Source organism: Diabrotica virgifera, chromosome 6 (assembly GCF_917563875.1).
Source record: "Diabrotica virgifera virgifera chromosome 6, PGI_DIABVI_V3a".
Taxonomy (NCBI): domain Eukaryota; kingdom Metazoa; phylum Arthropoda; class Insecta; order Coleoptera; family Chrysomelidae; genus Diabrotica; species Diabrotica virgifera.
In genome coordinates this window covers 78,135,876-78,155,999 of record NC_065448.1, presented here as the reverse complement: position 1 = coordinate 78,155,999, position 20,124 = coordinate 78,135,876, and the positions used below count along the sequence as shown (strand labels likewise).

General features: G+C 33.7%; 3 protein-coding genes across 3 annotated transcripts in view; all 3 read left to right on the top strand.

The window, feature by feature from the left end:
- The window catches only part of LOC126886449 (uncharacterized), a 56,035-nt gene extending 49,258 nt beyond the window's left edge, over positions 1-6,777 (top strand). The window contains exon 3 of the mRNA XM_050653390.1: positions 410-6,777. Coding sequence (XP_050509347.1) covers positions 410-6,688 — 6,279 coding nt within the window. The 3' untranslated portion in view covers positions 6,689-6,777. The remainder of the gene's footprint in view (positions 1-409) is intronic.
- A 342-nt stretch (positions 6,778-7,119) lies between these two features.
- LOC126886101 (ankyrin repeat domain-containing protein 1-like) lies at positions 7,120-7,887 on the top strand. The gene has a single exon (XM_050652945.1). It carries the CDS (start codon positions 7,120-7,122, stop codon positions 7,885-7,887), a length of 768 nt encoding a protein of 255 aa, XP_050508902.1.
- A 1-nt stretch (position 7,888) lies between these two features.
- LOC126886100 (alpha-latrocrustotoxin-Lt1a-like) lies at positions 7,889-10,562 on the top strand. Its single transcript, XM_050652944.1, has 2 exons — positions 7,889-8,894; positions 10,027-10,562. Exons 1-2 carry the CDS (start codon positions 7,889-7,891, stop codon positions 10,560-10,562), a joined length of 1,542 nt encoding a protein of 513 aa, XP_050508901.1.
- The last annotated feature ends 9,562 nt before the right edge of the window (positions 10,563-20,124 follow it).

The following is a 20,124-nucleotide window of genomic DNA, read 5'->3' as shown; positions in this document are numbered from 1 at the left end:
AACAAGGGTGGTTTTTAGGGTTGAAATATTATGATATTATATTCTAAAGCAGAAAATAACCATGATTTAACTAATAAAAACCAAATGTTGACCATATTAAATTGTAAAATATTATTTTATAATTTTTTACAATTAGGGGTAGTTTTCACCCTTAAAAAACTACAAGCGTACAACGGCTCAATATAGACAATGAACTAAATGGTGAAATGAGCCTAATCCCAAATTTTTGTACAAATCGATGCTGCATGAAAAAATTGCGAGGTTTTGCCATTTTTTCAGCTTTATTTTCTGGCCTATAAAAGACCATCTGTTCTATTTATTTTTTGTAAAATGGCAAATGTCTTGTTTTGGAGTTGTACACTTTTTATTCATACCTATCTCTATTTTTTTTAAATATTTACGTTTTCAGGTGATGGATTCTGGAAAAGCACAAACACCTAGCCAAGGCTTACCTTATGAGATATCTTTACATACACTGTTTGCTTTATCTGCAATCGAAAGCTACACAAATTGGAAACTATTAAATGAAGTTAAATTAGCGGGAAAATTTGATGATCTCGTATTTAAATCAGATGAAAAGTGTATGTTGTTACAAGCAAAAAATGTAAAAGGTGGTAAGAACACTCAAGATTTTATGACAGAAAATCCCAAAAAAAGTGATTTCAGTATCGCAAAGTATTTTTTGTCCTATTTAACTTTAAAGAATTTTTATGAAATAACACCTAACTCCTTAATACTATGCACTACGGCTAGGCTGAACGTTGATAATATTATGGATGAATTACCTGCTGATGCAGGTCCCGCAAACTTGCAAAAAATGTTTGGTCTCGAGCCCAAAAAGTATAGACTTAAAAAAGAAATAATGGTTGACAAGCTTTTAAATACGACAAAACAATTTCAGAAAAACATCAGTAAAGAAGAAACCGACAAAGACAAAAAAGAATGGAAGGAATTGGAGATCAATAGAGAAGATATACAATCATTTATATGTTCGTTTGTTGTTGTTAAAATTAATCTCACGAACATCAAAGCTTTAATTGTCAGCAAATTAAATAAGCTCGATTATCAGTGTAAGTTCCCAATATCATCATACGAATATGTAAAAGTTCATGTAGAAGACTGGTATTATTTACCAGCTGAAAAATCTATGCCTATGACAAAAGACTACTTTATGTTTATTTTGTGTGGTGAACACAATCGAAATTTTCTTCAGAAGTTGGTTAGTACTAAAATTTATTTCAAGGAAAGTTATCAACTTGATTCAAGTAATATTTTTTGCGTCCAAATACACGACAATATTTCTATGTATATATTGAAAATTTTAAGAAGCATTCAGAAATCAGAAACGCCGTATTTTTCTCTAAAAGAAAATACATTATGTTTGATGCAAGAAATGGAAAAAACATTTCATAAAATGAAATATACAATGGAACAAAAAGTTATATGTGATATGATGAATACATTCAGATGTGACAAAATTAAATATTTGATTGTTTCATTCCTATCACTTAATCAAGATCAAGCAGTAAATTTTTTAAAGGAGATATCCGAGTATATGATTTCTAAAAAAGACTCGAAAAAAAAAGTATTTATAATCATCAAAGAACATTATTTGCAAAATAGTGACCCATCAGTTAAAATAATTAATGATAAAATATATTTCAATTCACTAGAGACTGAAACAAAACAACACATATATGCCAAAGAAATTCAGTTTCAAGGAGAAAATGTTACATTAAATAATTTGATTACGAAAAATATGAACACTGAACTTGATGACTATCAAATTAAGATAGATAAGGGTCTTAAAAAAATAATATTTAGCGAATATACTTACTCGATAGGTTCTAATATGCAAACCCAATCAAAACAGAAGCAGGAAAATTATGTTAAAAGAAGCCTAATGGCTAACTCGGGAGAATTTCCGGAAAGAGAGTTTTTTGAAAAAATAGAGAAAAAAATAGTTGTTGTTACTGGTCCGCCTGGTGCAGGCAAAACAACTTTATTGAAACAACTAGTTTCACTCAAAAAAGCCGAAGACAGTAAAATCCGAAAAAAAGTAAAATCTAAATTGACATGGATAATTAATGTTGATTTACAAAAGTCTAAACAATTTTTCCGGAATGATATCGAGAAAACCATATATAATCTATTGTGTCAGAATGAAAATATAACTCCTGATAGCTCTTATTTCGAAGGAAAACTTATTGAGTCTATGGGTAAAATTTTGATTATAGACGGTCTTGACGAGAACTGTTCGGAAGTTATCAACAAAATACAAAACCTATTAGCAGATCATAATTCGCTTCAGGCTTTGAATATTTCTTTGGTTATTATGGGTGCCAGAGATTACAATTTGATCTTAAATCTTAAAAAATTAAGAGATTTAGATAGTTGTGAGTTAGTTAAAATATCTCCATTTTCACCTTGTGATCAGTCTTCTTTTTTCAAGAAATATCTTAAACAATTATTACCTGCAGCAAGTATTGAAAATGATTTATTTGAAAAGGTAATAAATTTGGCTCCAGCATTTAAAGATATTTGTTCAACTCCATTATCGCTAGAAATGGTTTCTAAAATAATAAAAAATAAAATATCTAAATGTGACTCTATTAAATCTTTGCGAAAGGTTTTTGATAACGTTACAAACACATATGATTTTTATAATTGCTATTTACAAGCAATCAAAGACGAATTTGCACAAGATGATGAGATACGCCTTGGAGCTTTTGACGGGTATATCGACTCGTTAAGAAAATTTGCGGTGAAGAATTTGTTTTCTGATGCCTCTGATTTTAACCTTTTAGGTTTGTTTAATGTTGATGATGATTTTGAGATTCGTAAAGATGTTTTAAATGCTAAGTTATTAAAGGAATCAGATGAAGGGTATGCATTTGTTCATTACACTTTTAAGGAATATTTTGCAGCAGAATTGCTGTGGGATTGCCTTTATAAAAAAAGACATAGTCACGACTTATTGCTCGAAGTGTTTAATAAAGTGTTTTCAACCTATGAATATAAGGGCGTTTGCGATTTTTTTGAACTAATTCTGGAAATTAATCAAAACGAAAAAATAGCTGACTTATCTAAGGAATACAATTCGGCCCTTAATAAGGTAAATTGGGAAAATAATAAAAGTATGTCATCTATTTGGACCTACTTCTTTATTGTTAAATTAGTTTTTGATAATTATACTCATTTTTACGATATTTTAAAAAACAATGATCAAATAATAAGAACAGCTTTCATAAACAAGCGCTATCGCCAATCTTTCGCAAAATACTTCGTAGAGAAGGTGGCAAAGGTCAATAAAGTCAATAAAATCGGTTTTATTATTATAACGGCCCTGCTATATCACGATTGCCGATTTAACTTAGAGCCTGTCGACGACCCCAAGTTCGAGTCCGACGTCGTGTCCGATTTCGACTACGTCTTCTACTATGACAAATACGACTTCAACGACATGTTCATGTACGGCATGTACGACTCCGAGTCCTACGACTCAGCTATTTCTGGAGTACACTACCCCGAATATGCGGTGGACTTTTTAAAATTGTTAACTAGAGAATACAATATAGATTTAAACTTTTGTGATAGGAATGGAAATACAATCAGTCACTACGCAGTTCAGTATAATTCACTTAATACTATAAAGTATCTTAAAGAGCAAGGAGCAGATCTAAGCATTTCCAACAAGACAAAACGTACACTTGTTCATGAAGCTGTTCGAAAGGGCTCATTCGAAGTCCTACGATATTTACTAGAAGATTGTAAAATGGATGTTAACGTCTCTGATGTTTATGGAAATTTACCGGTTCATATGAGAAAAACGGTAGATAATAATATTAATATTTTAAAGTATCTTAAAGAAAAAGGGGCAAATCTAAGCATTTCAAACAAAGATAAAAGTACACTTATTCATGAAGCTGCTCGAAATGGCGCATTCAAAGTCCTACGATATTTAGTAGAAGATTGTAAAATGGATCTTAACGTTTCTGATGTGAATGGGAATTTACCGGTTCATATGATATCTATGAGAGATTATAATATTGACATTTTCAAGTATTTTAAAGATAAAGGGGCAAATCTAAGCATTTCCAACAAGGATAAATGTACACTTGTTCATGAAGCTGCTCGAAATGGTGCGTTCGACGTCCTGCGATATTTAGTAGAAGATTGTAAAATGGATGTTAACGTTTCTGATTTTCATGGAAATTATCCGGTTCATATGTTAAAAATGGTAGATGCTAATGTTAAGATTTTAAAGTATCTTAAAGAAAAAGGGGCAAATCTAAGCATTTCCAATAAAGATAAAAGTACACTTATTCATGCAGCTGCTCGAAATGGTGCATTCGAAGTCCTACGATATTTAGCAGAAGATTGTAAAATGGACGTTAACGTTTCTGATGTAAATGGAAATTTACCGGTCCATATGATATCTATGAGAGATTATAATATTGACATTTTTAAGTATCTTAAAGATGAAGGGGTAAATCTAAGCATTTCCGACAAGGATAAACGTACACTTGTTCATGAAGCTGCTCGAAATGGCGCATTTGAAGTCCTACGATATTTAGTAGAAGATTGTAAAATGCATGTTAACGTTTCTGATGTGAATGGGAATTTACCGGTTCATATGATAAAAATGGTAGATGGTAACGTTACGATTTTAAAGTACCTTAAAGAAAAAGGGGCCAATCTAAGCATTTCCAACAAGGATAAACATACACTTATTCATAAAGCTGCTCGAAATGGCGCATTCAAAGTCCTACGATATTTAGTAGAAGATTGTAAAATGGACGTTAACGTTTCTGATGTGAATGGGAACTTACCGGTACATATGATATCTATGAGAGATTATAATATTGACATTTTCAAGTATCTTAAAGATAAAGGGGCAAATCTAAGCATTTCCAATAAGGATAAACTTACACTTGTTCATAAAGCTGCTAGAAATGGCGCATTTGAAGTCCTACGATATTTAGTAGAAGATTGTAAAATGGATGTTAACGTTTCTGATGTGAATGGGAATTTACCGGTTCATATGATAAAAATGGTAGATGGTAACGTTAAGATTTTAAAGTATCTTAAAGAAAAAGGAGCCAATCTAAGCATTTCCAACAAGGATAAACGTACACTTATTCATAAAGCTGCTCGAAATGGCGCATTCAAAGTCCTACGATATTTAGTAGAAGATTGTAAAATGGACGTTAATGTTTCTGATGTGAATGGGAACTTACCGGTACATATGATATCTATAAGAGATTATAATATTGACATTTTCAAGTATCTTAAAGATAAAGGGGCAAATCTACACATTTCCAACAAGGATAAACTTACACTTGTTCATAAAGCTGCTAGAAATGGCGCATTTGAAGTCCTACGATATTTAGTAGAAGATTGTAACATGGATGTTAACGTTTCTGATGTGAATGGTAATTTACCGGTTCATATGTTAAAAATGGTAGATGCTAATGTTAAGATTTTAAAGTATCTTAAAGAAAAAGGGACAAATCTAAGCATTTCCAACAAATATAAATGTACACTTATTCATGAAGCTGCTCGAAATGGTGCATTCGAAGTCCTACGATATTTAGCAGAAGATTGTAAAATGGACGTTAACGTTTCTGATGTAAATGGAAATTTACCGGTCCATATGATATCTATGAGAGATTATAATATTGACATTTTTAAGTATCTTAAAGATAAAGGGGCAAATCTAAGCATTTCCAACAAGGATAAATGTACACTTGTTCATGAAGCTGCTAGAAATGGCGCATTCAAAGTCCTGCGATATTTAGTAGAAGATTGTAAAATGGACGTTAACGTTTCTGATGTAAATGGAAATTTACCGGTCCATATGATATCTATGAGAGATTATAATATTGACATTTTCAAGTATCTTAAAGATAAAGGGGCAAAGCTAAGCATTTGCAACAAGAATAAATGTACACTTGTTCATGAAGCTGCTAGAAATGGCGCATTCAAAGTCCTGCGATATTTAGTAGAAGATTGTAAAATGGATGTTAACGTTTCTGATGTCAATGGGAATTTACCGGTCCATATGATATCTATGAGAGATTATAATATTGACATTTTTAAGTATCTTAAAGATAAAGGGGCAAATCTAAGCATTTCCAACAAGGATAAATGTACACTTGTTCATGAAGCTGCTAGAAATGGCGCATTCAAAGTCCTGCGATATTTAGTAGAAGATTGTAAAATGGACGTTAACGTTTCTGATGTAAATGGAAATTTACCGGTCCATATGATATCTATGAGAGATTATAATATTGACATTTTCAAGTATCTTAAAGATAAAGGGGCCAATCTAAGCATTTCCAACAAGGATAAACGTACACTTCTTCATAAAGCTGCTCGAAATGGCGCATTCAAAGTCCTACGATATTTAGTAGAAGATTGTAAAATGGACGTTAACGTTTCTGATGTAAATGGGAACTTACCGGTACATATGATATCTATGAGAGATTATAATATTGACATTTTCAAGTATCTTAAAGATAAAGGGGCAAATCTAAGCATTTCCAACAAGGATAAATGTACACTTGTTCATGAAGCTGCTCGAAAGGGCGCATTTGAAGTCCTGCGATATTTAATAGAAGATTGTAAAATGGATGTTAATGTTTCTGATTTTCATGGAAATTTACCGGTTCATATTGCTATGTAATTGTCTTTTTACGCGGTTGACTCTACTATTTTATTTATTTATATCTTTAGGCACTAAGTTTAATTTAAATAAAGGAAGACTTACTTATATTATTTATTTACATCACTTATTTATTTAATAATTACAAATAACACCAACTAGCACATCTAATTTATTTACAAACTCAAATTTATGATTTAATTATCTACACATAATAATTCCGATAACTAATAAATACATTTCAATACATTAGATTCGAATACATTAAATTACGCGACGCGCTTCGATCAATGACTGGACTGCTGCGGTAATCCCTCTGCTTATATAGTTCGGTAGCGCTCGCCTCGAACGCCATGGTAAGGACTGGCCTTCTCTCGTAACGCTGAGAAGCTTCCAAAATAAATAGGCCGGCTTGTGAGCAGCATTATAAATAATGTCACAATATGTTAAAAATGGTAGATGCTAATGTTAAGATTTTAAAGTATCTTAAAGAAAAAGGGGCAAATCTAAGCATTTCCAACAAATATAAATGTACACTTATTCATGAAGCTGCTCGAAATGGTGCATTCGAAGTCCTACGATATTTAGTAGAAGATTGTAAAATGGACGTTAACGTTTCTGATGTAAATGGAAATTTACCGGTCCATATGATATCTATGAGAGATTATAATATTGACATTTTCAAGTATCTTAAAGATAAAGGGGCAAATCTAAGCATTGCCAACAAGGCTAAATGTACACTTATTCATAAAGCTGCTCGAAATGGCGCATTCGAAGTCCTACGATATTTAGTAGAAGACTGTAAAATGGATGTTAACGTTTCTGATGTGAATGAGAATTTACCGATTCATATGATATCTATGAGCGATTATAATATTGACATTTTCAAGTATCTTAAAGATAAAGGGGCAAATCTAAGCCTTTCCAACAAATATAAATGTACACTTATTCATGAAGCTGCTCGAAATGGTGCATTCGAAGTCCTACGATATTTAGTAGAAGATTGTAAAATGGACGTTAACGTTTCTGATGTAAATGGAAATTTACCGGTCCATATGATATCTATGAGAGATTATAATATTGACATTTTCAAGTATCTTAAAGATAAAGGGGCAAATATAAGCATTTCCAACAAGGATAAACGTACACTAATTCATGAAGCTGCTCGAAATGGCGCATTAGACGTCCTACGATATTTAGTAGAAGATTGTAAAATGTAAAATGGATGTTAACGTTTCTGATGTTGATGGAAATTTACCGGTTCATATATCAGCTCAATTTGGATGCCTTGAGATATTAAAATATCTTAAAGAAAAAGGTGCAAATATAAGCATTTCCGATAAACAAAAATATACACTTGTTCATAAAGCTGCTCAATCTGGTGATTTGAATGTCCTACAATATTTAGTAGAAGATTGTAAACTGGATGTTAACGTTTCTGATATTGATGGGAACTTACCGGTTCATATGATAGATATGAGACAGAATAATATCAAGATTTTAAAGTATCTTAAAGAGAAAGGGGCAAATCTAAGTATTTCCAACAAGAAAAAACGTACACTTCTTCGTAAAGCTGCTCAATATGGTAAATTGGAAGTCCTAGAATATCTAGTAGAATACTGTAAAATGGATGTTAACGTTTCTGATGTTGATGGGAACTTACCGATTCATATGATAGATATGAGATATAGTAATGTTAAGATTTTAAAGTATCTCAAAGCAAATGGGGCAAGTATAAGCATTTCCAATAAGAAAAAACGTACATTTGTTCATAAAGCTGCTCGATGTGGTAATTTGAAAGTCTTACAATATCTAATAGAAGATTGTAAAATGGATGTTAACGTTTCTGATGTTGATGGAAATTTACCGACTCATATGGCAGCTGAATTTAATGAGGCTGAGATTATGAAGTATCTTAAAGAAAAAGGGGCAAATCTAAGCATTTCCAACAATCAAAAACATACACTTGTTCATAAAGCTGCTCGATATGGTAATTTGGAAGTCCTACAATATCTAGTAGAAGATTGTAAGATGGATGTTAACGTTTCTGATGTTCATGGAAATTTACCGGCTCATATGGCAGCTGAATTTAGTGAGGCTGAGAGTTTAAAGTATCTTAAAGAAAAAGGGGCAAATCTAAGCATTTCAAATAATCAAAAACATACATTTGTTCATAAAGCTGCTCAATCTTGTGATTTGGAAGTCCTGCAATATCTAGTGGAAGACTGTAAAATGGATGTTAAAGTTTCTGATGTTGATGGGAATTTACCGGTTCATATGATATATATGGGAGATTATAATACCGGGTGTCCACTTATATTTTCCCCCATTTTAACTGCCTATAACTTCTAAACGGCTCAAGATAGAAATATGCGGTTTTCACTGAAATGTTTTATTTTAGTAAAAGTTTTGTCTGAATGGATGGAATTTTTTATATCGCTTTCAAATAGGAAATAAAAAATGGCGGATTTTTGAAAAAAACTTTGTTGACTTTTTTTTAATGGAACACCCAGTATATTCTTTTGCAAATTGAAAGAACGGTCATTCACCTATCTAGCGATATAAAGTTTTTCAAAATCGGTTGTCAAATCACTGAGTAATTAATTTTTAAAATGAGAGGTGCAACGTGGATATCACATACCTAAATAACATAACTAAGCAAATTATGTGATTTCCACATTGCAGCTCTCATTTTAAAAATTAATTGCTCAGTCATTTGACAACCGATTTTAAAAAATTTTATGTCGCTGGATAGATAAATGACCGTTTTTTCAAGTTTTTAGGTAAATGACCATTTTTTATCGCTTAAGCCGTCCTCTTGTACCTTACGGTGTCGAGGTCTTGAAAAAACGTCATTTACCTATCCAGCGATATAATATTTTTTAAAATCGGTTGCCAAATGACTGAGCAATTAAGTTTTAAAATGAAAGATGCAATGTGGAAATCACATAACATAATATCATTTTGCTCAGTTATGTTATTTAGGTATAGAATATCAACGTTGCACCCATCATTTTAAAAATTAATTACTCAGTGATTTGACAACCGATTTTGAAAAACTTTATATCGCTCGATAGGTGAATGACCTTTCTTTCAATTTACAAGAAAATATACTGGGTGTTCCATTAAAAAAAAGTCAACAAAGTTTTTTTCAAAAATCCGCCATTTTTTATTTCGTATTTGAAAGCGATATAAAAAATTCAATCCATTCAGACAAAACTTTTACTAAAATAAAACATTTCAGCGAAAACCGCATATTTCTATCTTGAACCGTTTAGAAGATATAGGCAGTTAAAATGGGGGAAAATATAAGTGGACACCCGGTATTAAGATTTTAAAGTATCTTAAACATCAAGTAGCATTTCGGTACATCCCCAACAAGACAAGACATGCACTTATTCATAAAGCTGCTCAATCTGGTAAATTCGAATTCCTACAATATTTAGAAGAGCACTGTAAAATGTATGTTAACGTTTTTGATGATAACGGGAATTTACCGGTTCATGTGATAAATTTTAATGTTGAGATTTTAAAGTATCTTAAGGATAAAGGGGCAAATCTAAGCATTTCCAACAATCATAAACATACACTTATTCATAAAGCTGCTCAATCTGGTGATTTGGAAGTCCTACAATATTTAGTAGAAGACTGTAAAATGGATGTTAACGTTTCTGATGTTGATGGGAATTTACCGGCTCATTTCGCAGCTAAAAGTAATAAAGTTGAGATTTTAAGATATCTTAAATCAATTGGAAGTGATTTAAATCAATGTAACCATCAAGGAGCGACTTTAGTGGACATGGCAGCTGCGGCTGGTGCAGTTAATGTTCTAAATTTTCTTAAAGATGAATGTAAATTATCTGTAAATTTAGACTCACGTGCTAATCACAAATAGACAACTAGTCACTGTGTACCTGTTAATTCTGAACTTAAAACAGTAAAGTACCTTGAAGAGCAAGGAGCAAATCTAAGCATTTCCAAACGGAATAAAGTTACATTTGCTCATATAGCTGTTGAGACTGGCTCATTAGCAGTGGCGCACTGAGCATGGTTCCGCGGAACCCGGGCGCCCCAACGCGCTTTTTGCTTCTTTTATTTTAGTTTGATGGGGACATTTTGAACTACACAGTACACATTAGGAAATGTAACTGCTTAATAAATTTTAATTTTTGTTTACGTACCTACTTATAAATAACAACGAAGAATTCCTATTCATCAAAATATTTGAAAACAAAATTTAGGGAACACAGTGAACGCTTTGTAAGGTTCCTTACTCCTTTTATCTGTTTACCGAAGCCCTTGTTTCAACACTTATTTAAAGACTAACCGTCGGTGACTGTCTATAGGTGCTAACTCAAACACTTGTATTTTTTTGTATAAGCACGATCCATGAATAGGTTGTAGGTAAACTACAAAGTTGCAGAAATTCAGAAATGGATCAATGCAAATTTTATACAGTGGGTCATAAACATAATTCCAATACAATAAGCTCAATTCTCAATACTCGTGTTTATAGCACCCTCATCCTTCAGCCTGTTCTTTTTTTATTAAATTCTTAATAACTCAAATTAAATTCTAAATATAGACAATATGTAGTGGCAAGGATAATAAGTACAGAAATATAGACACTAACTTCTTTTTAAGAAAATCTCGTCGTTCGATAAAAGATATCAACCCCACCGTTATTCAAGGTTTTTTATTGGTACTTTTTATTTAACCGTTTTATCTCCCTAGTAGTCCCTAGAGGTTTGTATGTATGTAATTACCTATTTAACTTATTTATAAATGCATCATGCAATTTGAGAATCTACATATTTTGTTGATATAAACTTCATTTCAATATTCATTTTTTAAAAGCTGTTTTAGTTTTCAGATACTAAGGTTTTTATTATGACTGGAGATTTAGATGTAGAATATTTTTGAGATTTATTATTTATAAAAACTGGCGTAAAGTGCTGAGTCATGTCAGTATGAAAAACGATAGTACATTAGTATTAATATTAACTTGTTTTAATAGTTCACTGTTTTTGAAAAAAGTTTCTAACATCAAAAGTAAGTATCTAAGTTACGATCAAAATAATGTTGGTATTTTTTTTGGTTGGTAAAAAAATCGTGAAAATCACCCTCTAAGTATTAGCATCCGAAATGAAATTATCTAATCGTTACCGCTTCACAAATTACTTTGTCGATCGGACAGCTCAGTGGGACTAGCGGCTGACCGCCACTTCACTTCGCCGTGAGGTATGCGAGTTCGAGCCCAGCCAGGTCATCGGAAAACAAAAAAGGCTAACGCGTAAGTATAAAATTCTAAATATGAATCTAACGCTTAGACTGGAATATGCGGCCGTCTGATCGGCCTATGAGGGAGCAGTACGGCAAGGGATAAGGGCTTGCGGCTCGGTGATACTCACCCATAGATCCCTTACAGGGCCGGACTGGCACATAAAAAAGGCGCCAACCCAAATCCTAAAAAAAGGCGCCAGATCCCCCCCCTTCTTTACATCAAACTTTTTTCAAATCCTAACGCATGTATTTTCAAGCAACGCTATAAATATTACTTGTGATTTTTTAAGTTTATTTTAATTTAAATCCATAAAGTAATTTACTATTTTTATTGGAAATAGTAAATTATATTAAGATGCCATTAAAATATAGCTTCAGTTCCCCAGTATCCCTTTTACTCCGTTACATTTTTTGGTGATTTCTGGAGATTTAAAACAAATTTTTGAAAAGTTTGAGTAATTTTTCAACTGCTTCTACAGAAGAATCTACTGGTTCAAAAAGAATTAACAAAAATCATGATTGGTGTTCAATATAAGTCACTTATTGAATTTTTTCAAATTTTTAGAGCGCTCTAACACTCCATATAATAGAAGAGTAAACCTAGATAAAATATCCGCAAGCTGGAACAAGCTATGAATGAGATGATAATATTGTGTTCATCAGTAGTGAAGGGAGCAAAGGGAAAGTACTCAGCGAAGAAGAAAAGAGGAAGGAGACTTCCGGAAAACGGTGGATCTGTTGGAAGAATTCCGGTCAGGGGTAGGGATCTGAACAAGACGGAGCTTCCAGCGGAGGCAACCTTGCAAAAGAGCTCATCACTTGGGGAGAAAAGATCTAGAGAGAAGGAGTAGAGTTCCGAAATAACGGCTATGGTAAAAGCAATGAATAAACTTACCAGAGTTACAAATAATTTAGTGAAACTAATGTCCGACCATAAGAACACGAAAGTCGAAATCATGAATGAGGTAAAAAACGTTAAAAGAGTCACCAAAGACATCTTCTTCTTTTTGTATAGACATAAGTGTCTGTTTTTTCAATGTGCCTCTAGTAAGTTGTCGTTCCATCGTTTTCGTGGTCTTTCCACTGATCGTCTGCCTATTGGAGAACCGTCTCGCGCTGTCCTTCAACTATCGAAGACCACTGTCTACCGAAGATATGGAGGGCACTTTCAGAGAATTCGCCCTCGGCAGCATTGAGAACCGAAATATAATAGTGGAGAAAAGCGGTGAGGAAGGAACGACTAAGAGGCGGTGAGGAACGAACGACTAAGAGGCGGAAAAAAGTAACATTATAAATTCAGATAGGAAGAAGATCACTTTACTTTACAGTCGTCAAACCGGGAAGAGGAAATAAACCTCCAGGCGACTTAGTAATGGTCTTGGAACCTGGACTTCTAGGTGAAGGGGAAAGGTTCAACGACCTGACCAGGAAAAACCGAAACTGGTAGTAAGTGCAGAAGGTACATACAGACCAAGAGACCTCCCATTTAATTCTATGATCACAATTACAAGGTAGAGACAGGAAAAAGAGAACCGGAGAAATCGTCAGACTATATTTCATGATCCCTGTAGAGAAAGTGGTGACGGAAATTGAAGGGGGCAAGAGACTACTGGCAAGTATCTCTAAATTATTGAGGGAAGACATAGAGACACTGAAGACCAGAGAGGCGTCCCTAAGAGTATAGGGGGGGGGCTACAGAGGTAGGAACCTCAAGAAGCTCCTCGAAGTCACCTTTATGGGTATGGACTTCCACCTCGCGCTGGAGGAGTATGAACGTGGTGACGCAGAAGGTGATCGTGAAGGGAGGTGGGAAATCCTACGCCGAGTTACTAAAGCTAAACAAACGCAGTGCAGATACGAGGAAGAGTCAAATTGGTGTCAAAAGCGCTAAGAAGATAAGGTGCAGGGGCCCAAAAGCTCGAAGTGGCATGGAAAGAACAGGCCGAACACCTGAAGAAGATAAGCGTGGCCCGTACGGAGGAAAACGTAGTAGAGAACGTCCGCGGCTATCAGGACCAGGTGGATATATTTAATATAGACAGTTATGTCAAAAAGGAAGAAATCCTAAGACAGGTTCGCAGGAAAATAGAGAAGTCAATACAAACGTCACAGTCAGACTGACGCGCATCGTAGCCAAAAAACACTGGAAAAAGAACATATTGGCTATAACTCGTGAAAGATACGAAAGAGAGACTGCATGTCCAGCGATGCTTCAGATGCCTACAGTTCAGTCATGGTAAAACCGACTGCAAGGGAGAAAACAGAGCGAATCCTGCTACAGATGTGGCAAGGGAGGCCATCAGACATCAGACTCCAGTAGTGAGGCGACTTTTTGCCTTACTTCAGTGCCCGGAGTATAAATGGGATGTAAATGCTTAATGGGATGTTACAATATCGGCAAGCTCTTATTTTTAAAGGATGCATATGGAATTTCTTAAATATTTATACCAAACATTAAAATGGCCACTTTTTGCGCATTCTGACAAAGTTGCGTTTTTACTACGCCCACGGACTTCATTATGTAGGATTCTAGGGCGCAACAATCCTACATGTATAATGTAGTTATGGAGGGCAGAAGACTGCACTCATATATTTTAGGCCAATTGTGAGATGTAACACTCTTATATTATAATAGAAAGAGCGGATATTGATACCTACGAAAGGCGCCTGAATCGGCAAATTGGTCTTCGAGGGCGCCGCGCGACGCATCTAAGCCATTTGATTATCTAATACCTGATACAAGTTGACAATTTGTATTTTGTTGTACCCAATGGCTTCATTATTTAGGATTCTGGGGCGCAACAATCTAATACCTGATAAAAGTTGACAAGTTGTATTTTGTTGTACCCAATGGCTTCATTATTTAGGATTCAGGGGCGCAACAATCCTATATGTATAATGTAGTTATGGAGAGCAGAAGACTACACCTGTCTATTATAGGCCAAGTGTGGGATGGAACACTGTTTGTATCAATTATCAGATAATTAAATGGCTTAGATTTTAGATGCAACGCGCACCTCCCCCGAAGACCATTTTTATAATAGAAGCAGCGGATATTGATACCTACAAAAGGCGTCAGAATCTAAAAATGGTCTTCGAGAGCACCGCGCGTCGTATCTAAGCTATTTATTATAATAGAGACAGTGAATATTGATACCTACAAAAGACAAAAGAATCTAAAAATGGTCTTCAAGGGCGCCGCGAGTCGTATCTAAGATATTTATTAGGGGAGAGTTGGATAAAACGGTATAGTCGGATAAAACGGGATACCTAGCTTAGAGACCCAACTAGTGCTGCTATCAATCGGACAACGACGAAAACTTGTTCTCAGTCGATATTTTAACATTCTCAGTTCGTTTTACCTCGATTCCATTATCTGATGAAAAGTTGTTGTGTTTAGAATTGTTTGACTCTATTTATTTGGTACTTTGTACTTTTAAGTGCGTTGTTTTCTACATTATATTGCCTACATATCTAAACATATAATTCCGGTGACTATTATATTTAATTAAGCACTCATTAACGAATATTCTCATGTGTAGACTATCTAATTTTACTTTCACGTTTAGGCAGGAGCCATTTTTGTTTTGAAAAATGTCTGAGTTGGACAAAACGGGACACTTATAAGTTGGATAAAATGGGATACAGTTTTTTATGTCCCGTTTTATCCACCTATTTATTTGTGGGCCTATTAATTTTTTAAATAGCGTTAAAGCATGTTCTCATACTGCAGAAAGGAACAACATATTTTTATGTGACTTTTGTTCTGATATGCGTACCTAGTCCTAAATAAAAGGTCTTATTTCCCATTTTGCAATAAAACATAAAAAATTTTTTAAGTTTCTGACTACCTACTGAATATATTGTTTTTTCAAAGATAAATTTTGCTTTGCAGTCTTACATCTACTTAAATATGCTTTTCAGATAATTTTATGCAAAAAATTAAATATTGTGAACCTATCCCGTTGAATCCAACCGTGGTATGCTAAAACGGGATGTGCAGGACTTTAATAAATATTTTTTTTACTATTTTCCAGTCATTAAAAATAGCTAAAAATATGTTTTTTTGTGTGCTTCAATAAATGTTATACCTATAAAAAATAATAATATGATAATTTCTTTAACATTTTTTCCGTAATAAAAATAAACAAAAATGGTATCTCGTTTTGTCCAACTCTCCCCTATAACAGACACAGCGGAAATTGATACCCACGAAAGGCGCCCGAATCGAAAAAATTTTCTTCGAGGGCGCCGCGCGTCGTATCTGTGCTATTTGATTATCTGATACCTGGTAAAAGTTATACTTTGTTGTACCCACTGGCTTCATTATATAGATTTCTATAGCAGTTTCTGTTTCTTCATTAAGTAAAATCACTTTTTAGGGGAATGGTTGCCACCAGAGGCGTGCGGTCCATGGAAGCGGGGGAAGCACCGCTTCCCTATACTTCCATATAAGAAAATACATATATTATTAATTAGTATTTAATTATCAAAAATGTTTCCCTAATCTAAGTAATCTATTATGCAACTAATAGGCATTGAAACATTATTAAAATTTGATCGCATACGAACGGTCTCAAATAAGCACACAATTCAACGATTCAGTCCGGTCCTGACGGAAGCGCATCTCAAAATCGCTGCTTGTTATGCATTTGTCCCGTTCAAACATTGGTCAGGGTTTAATAACCTCACTCGCTAGTCATGTTCCTTTCACGCGAATTTTGATACGCCTGGAAGCGCTCGTCCGACCGCTTCCGATTCGATAACGAGATGCGGAGTCTGTTACTGCTGCTATAAGGGGTAGGTATTTAGGTACAAATGGCTCGATTTCTAGGTACAAATGGCTCGATTTCAATTTTTTGCTTAATATTTTTACTAATATTTTATTTGACATTTTGAGATTTTTTCTTTTACTGATATTTTATAGTACCTACGACATTTTACAGACGAAGTCAAGTGACATTGCATTTTGTATAAGACAATTTGATGACATGATGATTAAAAAAATGAGCTGTTTAAAAATATTTGGGATAAAGCTGAAAATGGAAGCGGAACTGGAAGCTTCGAACTGGGCTTCGAACCTAAAAGAAAAATAATGATGATTGATATTGTCGGCGAAAGAGAGACCTATCGACGATTATACATCGAAATTTTTGATAATATTCTACAACAAATGAATTATCACTTTGAAAATTTTAAAGGAATAAAATATGTAGAATTTATGTAATTTTAATATGTCTAATTATAATTCATTAAAATCTCCCACAGAGGTATGTACCTATTTAATTCAGTACGATTAATATAAATATAAATATATATTAATATAAATTATGATTTTTTTTGATAATCTAGCTTTGCATTCTCAGTTAAATGTCATTTATAAAACACCTGAAATTAGTGATAAAGAAATACTTAGGAATCGGTTGAATTTTTTGAATACTACTGGTTTAAATCAGTCTCTGTGTGAAGTGGGCAAGTTGTGTGAATTAAGTAGTAGGTACTAACTATCCCAGCTACAAGTGCATCAGTTGAACGAAGTTTTTCAGTATTAAAACGCATCAAAAGTTTTACAATAAATTTTACAAGTGAAGACAGACTTTCCAAGTTAGCCCTATTATCCATTGAAAAAGAGTGCATTTATTAAACAATTATCAGAAAATCCAAAATTTTACGACGATGTTATCGACAAAAAATTTGCATTGGTTGATAAGAGAATATTACTCAAGTATAAGTAAATAAGTGTCATATTGTTGAAAGTTGTGTGTTATGGAAGGTGATTCGAAATCGGAATATAAAAACAATTTTGAATAGAACTCTTCTTTTCAAGTTTAAAGAAACCAAGCCTGGAGCAGGGACTCGACCCTGAGCAAGCAGTACAGATCGATGATAAGTCACTAGATATACGATATACTAAGTCACTAGCGTCACTAACCTGCATTGATCGGGGTAGGATTTCGTTTGTGAGTCCTTGTATCCAGGACTCCCACATAATAAGCACTTTGCTGATAGAGAGCCCATATAGCGCATCAGAGTGCTATCGGAGGGGAAGTGGATAGTATGAAGCATTGGGGCGGGATGGAGTGACGCCCGCTTATAAGAGTAAATCCTCCTTGCCTCAATGAATTTGTATCACCCGAATCTCATTCTCAAGGCGTGTGCATGTCTCTCAGACTGGGTTAAACACTATACCTAATTTTTTGTAGTTCTTGTTTTTAGTCGATATAAGTTAACAGGTAATACATTAGGTATACACCTATTAAGTAGGTATATGTTTTGATCTCGACCCTCTTAAGAAAATATTTGTTAAACCCTTACTGAATCGCTTCCTCTTCCGAAAATGTCACCGCACGCCACTGGTTGCCACCTAGTCTTTGTGTAAAGGTTAAAAAAATTTGTTTCTTCATCGTCTAATTTTTTTAACACTAGAATGTCTGGCTTAGCATACCTACCTAGAAAGCCGGAAGGGATCATTTTGGCCCCACGTTCTTTAATCAATTAAAACTCAGTTTAAAGAAATTAAATCAACTCTAGACGGTAGAATCTAATTTTATTTTTTACTTTTATTGTTTAACACATTCGCTGCCTATCAAAAACATTCGGAACACCATACAATTTGCAGTTTTTGATATTTGCCAAACATTGCCTTGTTACAACCGTGGCAATGATTTGAAGTATGATTTCCTTTACAAAATATTTTTAACTGATATTTTTTTCGTTTTTGGATAGTAACAGTGATAGTTGTTGGTAGACCTGGTGTTGCTAGACGTAGTTCCAGATTTCGGGAGACAAGGTATGGAGCCCATAATTCTTCACACAGCCGAAGAATAAACTTACGGAAACTGAGTCTACTTCCAGTTATTTCTTTATAAATAATCCATGCATTTATTGCTTCCAAGTCAAGAGTATGATAAGACACGTACATAGGCCATCGTCTTGAAGTTGCTTTTGTAGTATAAAGACGCGTCATTTGGTCCTCTACACCAACAATTGCATCTTTGTGTTCACTTGTGTTCGTTAACAATTGTATCTTTATTACGTAGATGATCAGTACCAGTATAAGGGTAACCATTTACAATAAACATACATAAATATAATTTTACCCATTCGACAGGAATTTGAAATAAAGGATCGTCGAATTTACCAGAAAACGATAATAACTTACACGGGGCCAATTTGGCCCCTTTAGACTTCTATGGTAGATTTGTTAAAAAAACATTAAATAAATTTAGTAAACAATATTTTTTTGTTTTAAATAAGGCTTTGTATCAAAATATTAAAAGTCATAAAATATGAAAATATTATTGCCTCAAATAAAAAAACTACAATAACTTTAAATCGCAACAGGGGCCAAATTGGCCCCTTCGGCTTTCTAGTGTTAATGGATATATACTAACGAAGTCAAAAGGCGCACCGGCGGCCCAGTCCGGGCCTGGATCCCTACCGGAAAGGCGTTAACGCCTAAAATACCGGTGTATATATTGTTATGCTCTATATTTTCTCTCAGTTATGACATTGATCAGCATCTTATCAATCCAATTAATTAATTAATTATTTTAATTGCTACTCATGGAAACAAAACCAAAATTTAATAAGTCTTTCCAATAAAAAATGTTCTCAGAGCTAATTGATTTTAATATATCACCTTTAGTTTGTGGCTTCTAGTATTCCTCGTTGCTTACTTTACCCAGGACAAAACAGGGAAAATAAGTATGCTCACAATCATATAAATTTTATTAATATTATTTATTCATATAGATACTATATAAATATAAGATTCAAAATGTATGCTAAAACTTTGTTCTCTCCTTTTCTTTTAACAAAATTTTATTTTAATGATTCAGTGGACTGTTCTTATTATTATAAAAAAAAACAAAATTTAATTTTCACCTTTTAAATAGATTACTTATGTCCTCTATGAATTTATGAATGAATAATTTATGCTTTAAAACTGTTAAATTGACAAAAAACAAATATGGGATGTAATATCAAACAACTCTTGACTCGATTTAGTCTCTTACTCGATACAAACAATATCAATCTTTATAATTCCAAGATTTTTTCTCTGAGATCGATATCTTGTGCAAAATTGATACAAATCGGCTACTCGTTCCAGACAGAAACTGGAATCTATTCGGACAGGAGGAGATTTTACTTCTCGACTCGATCACGATTTC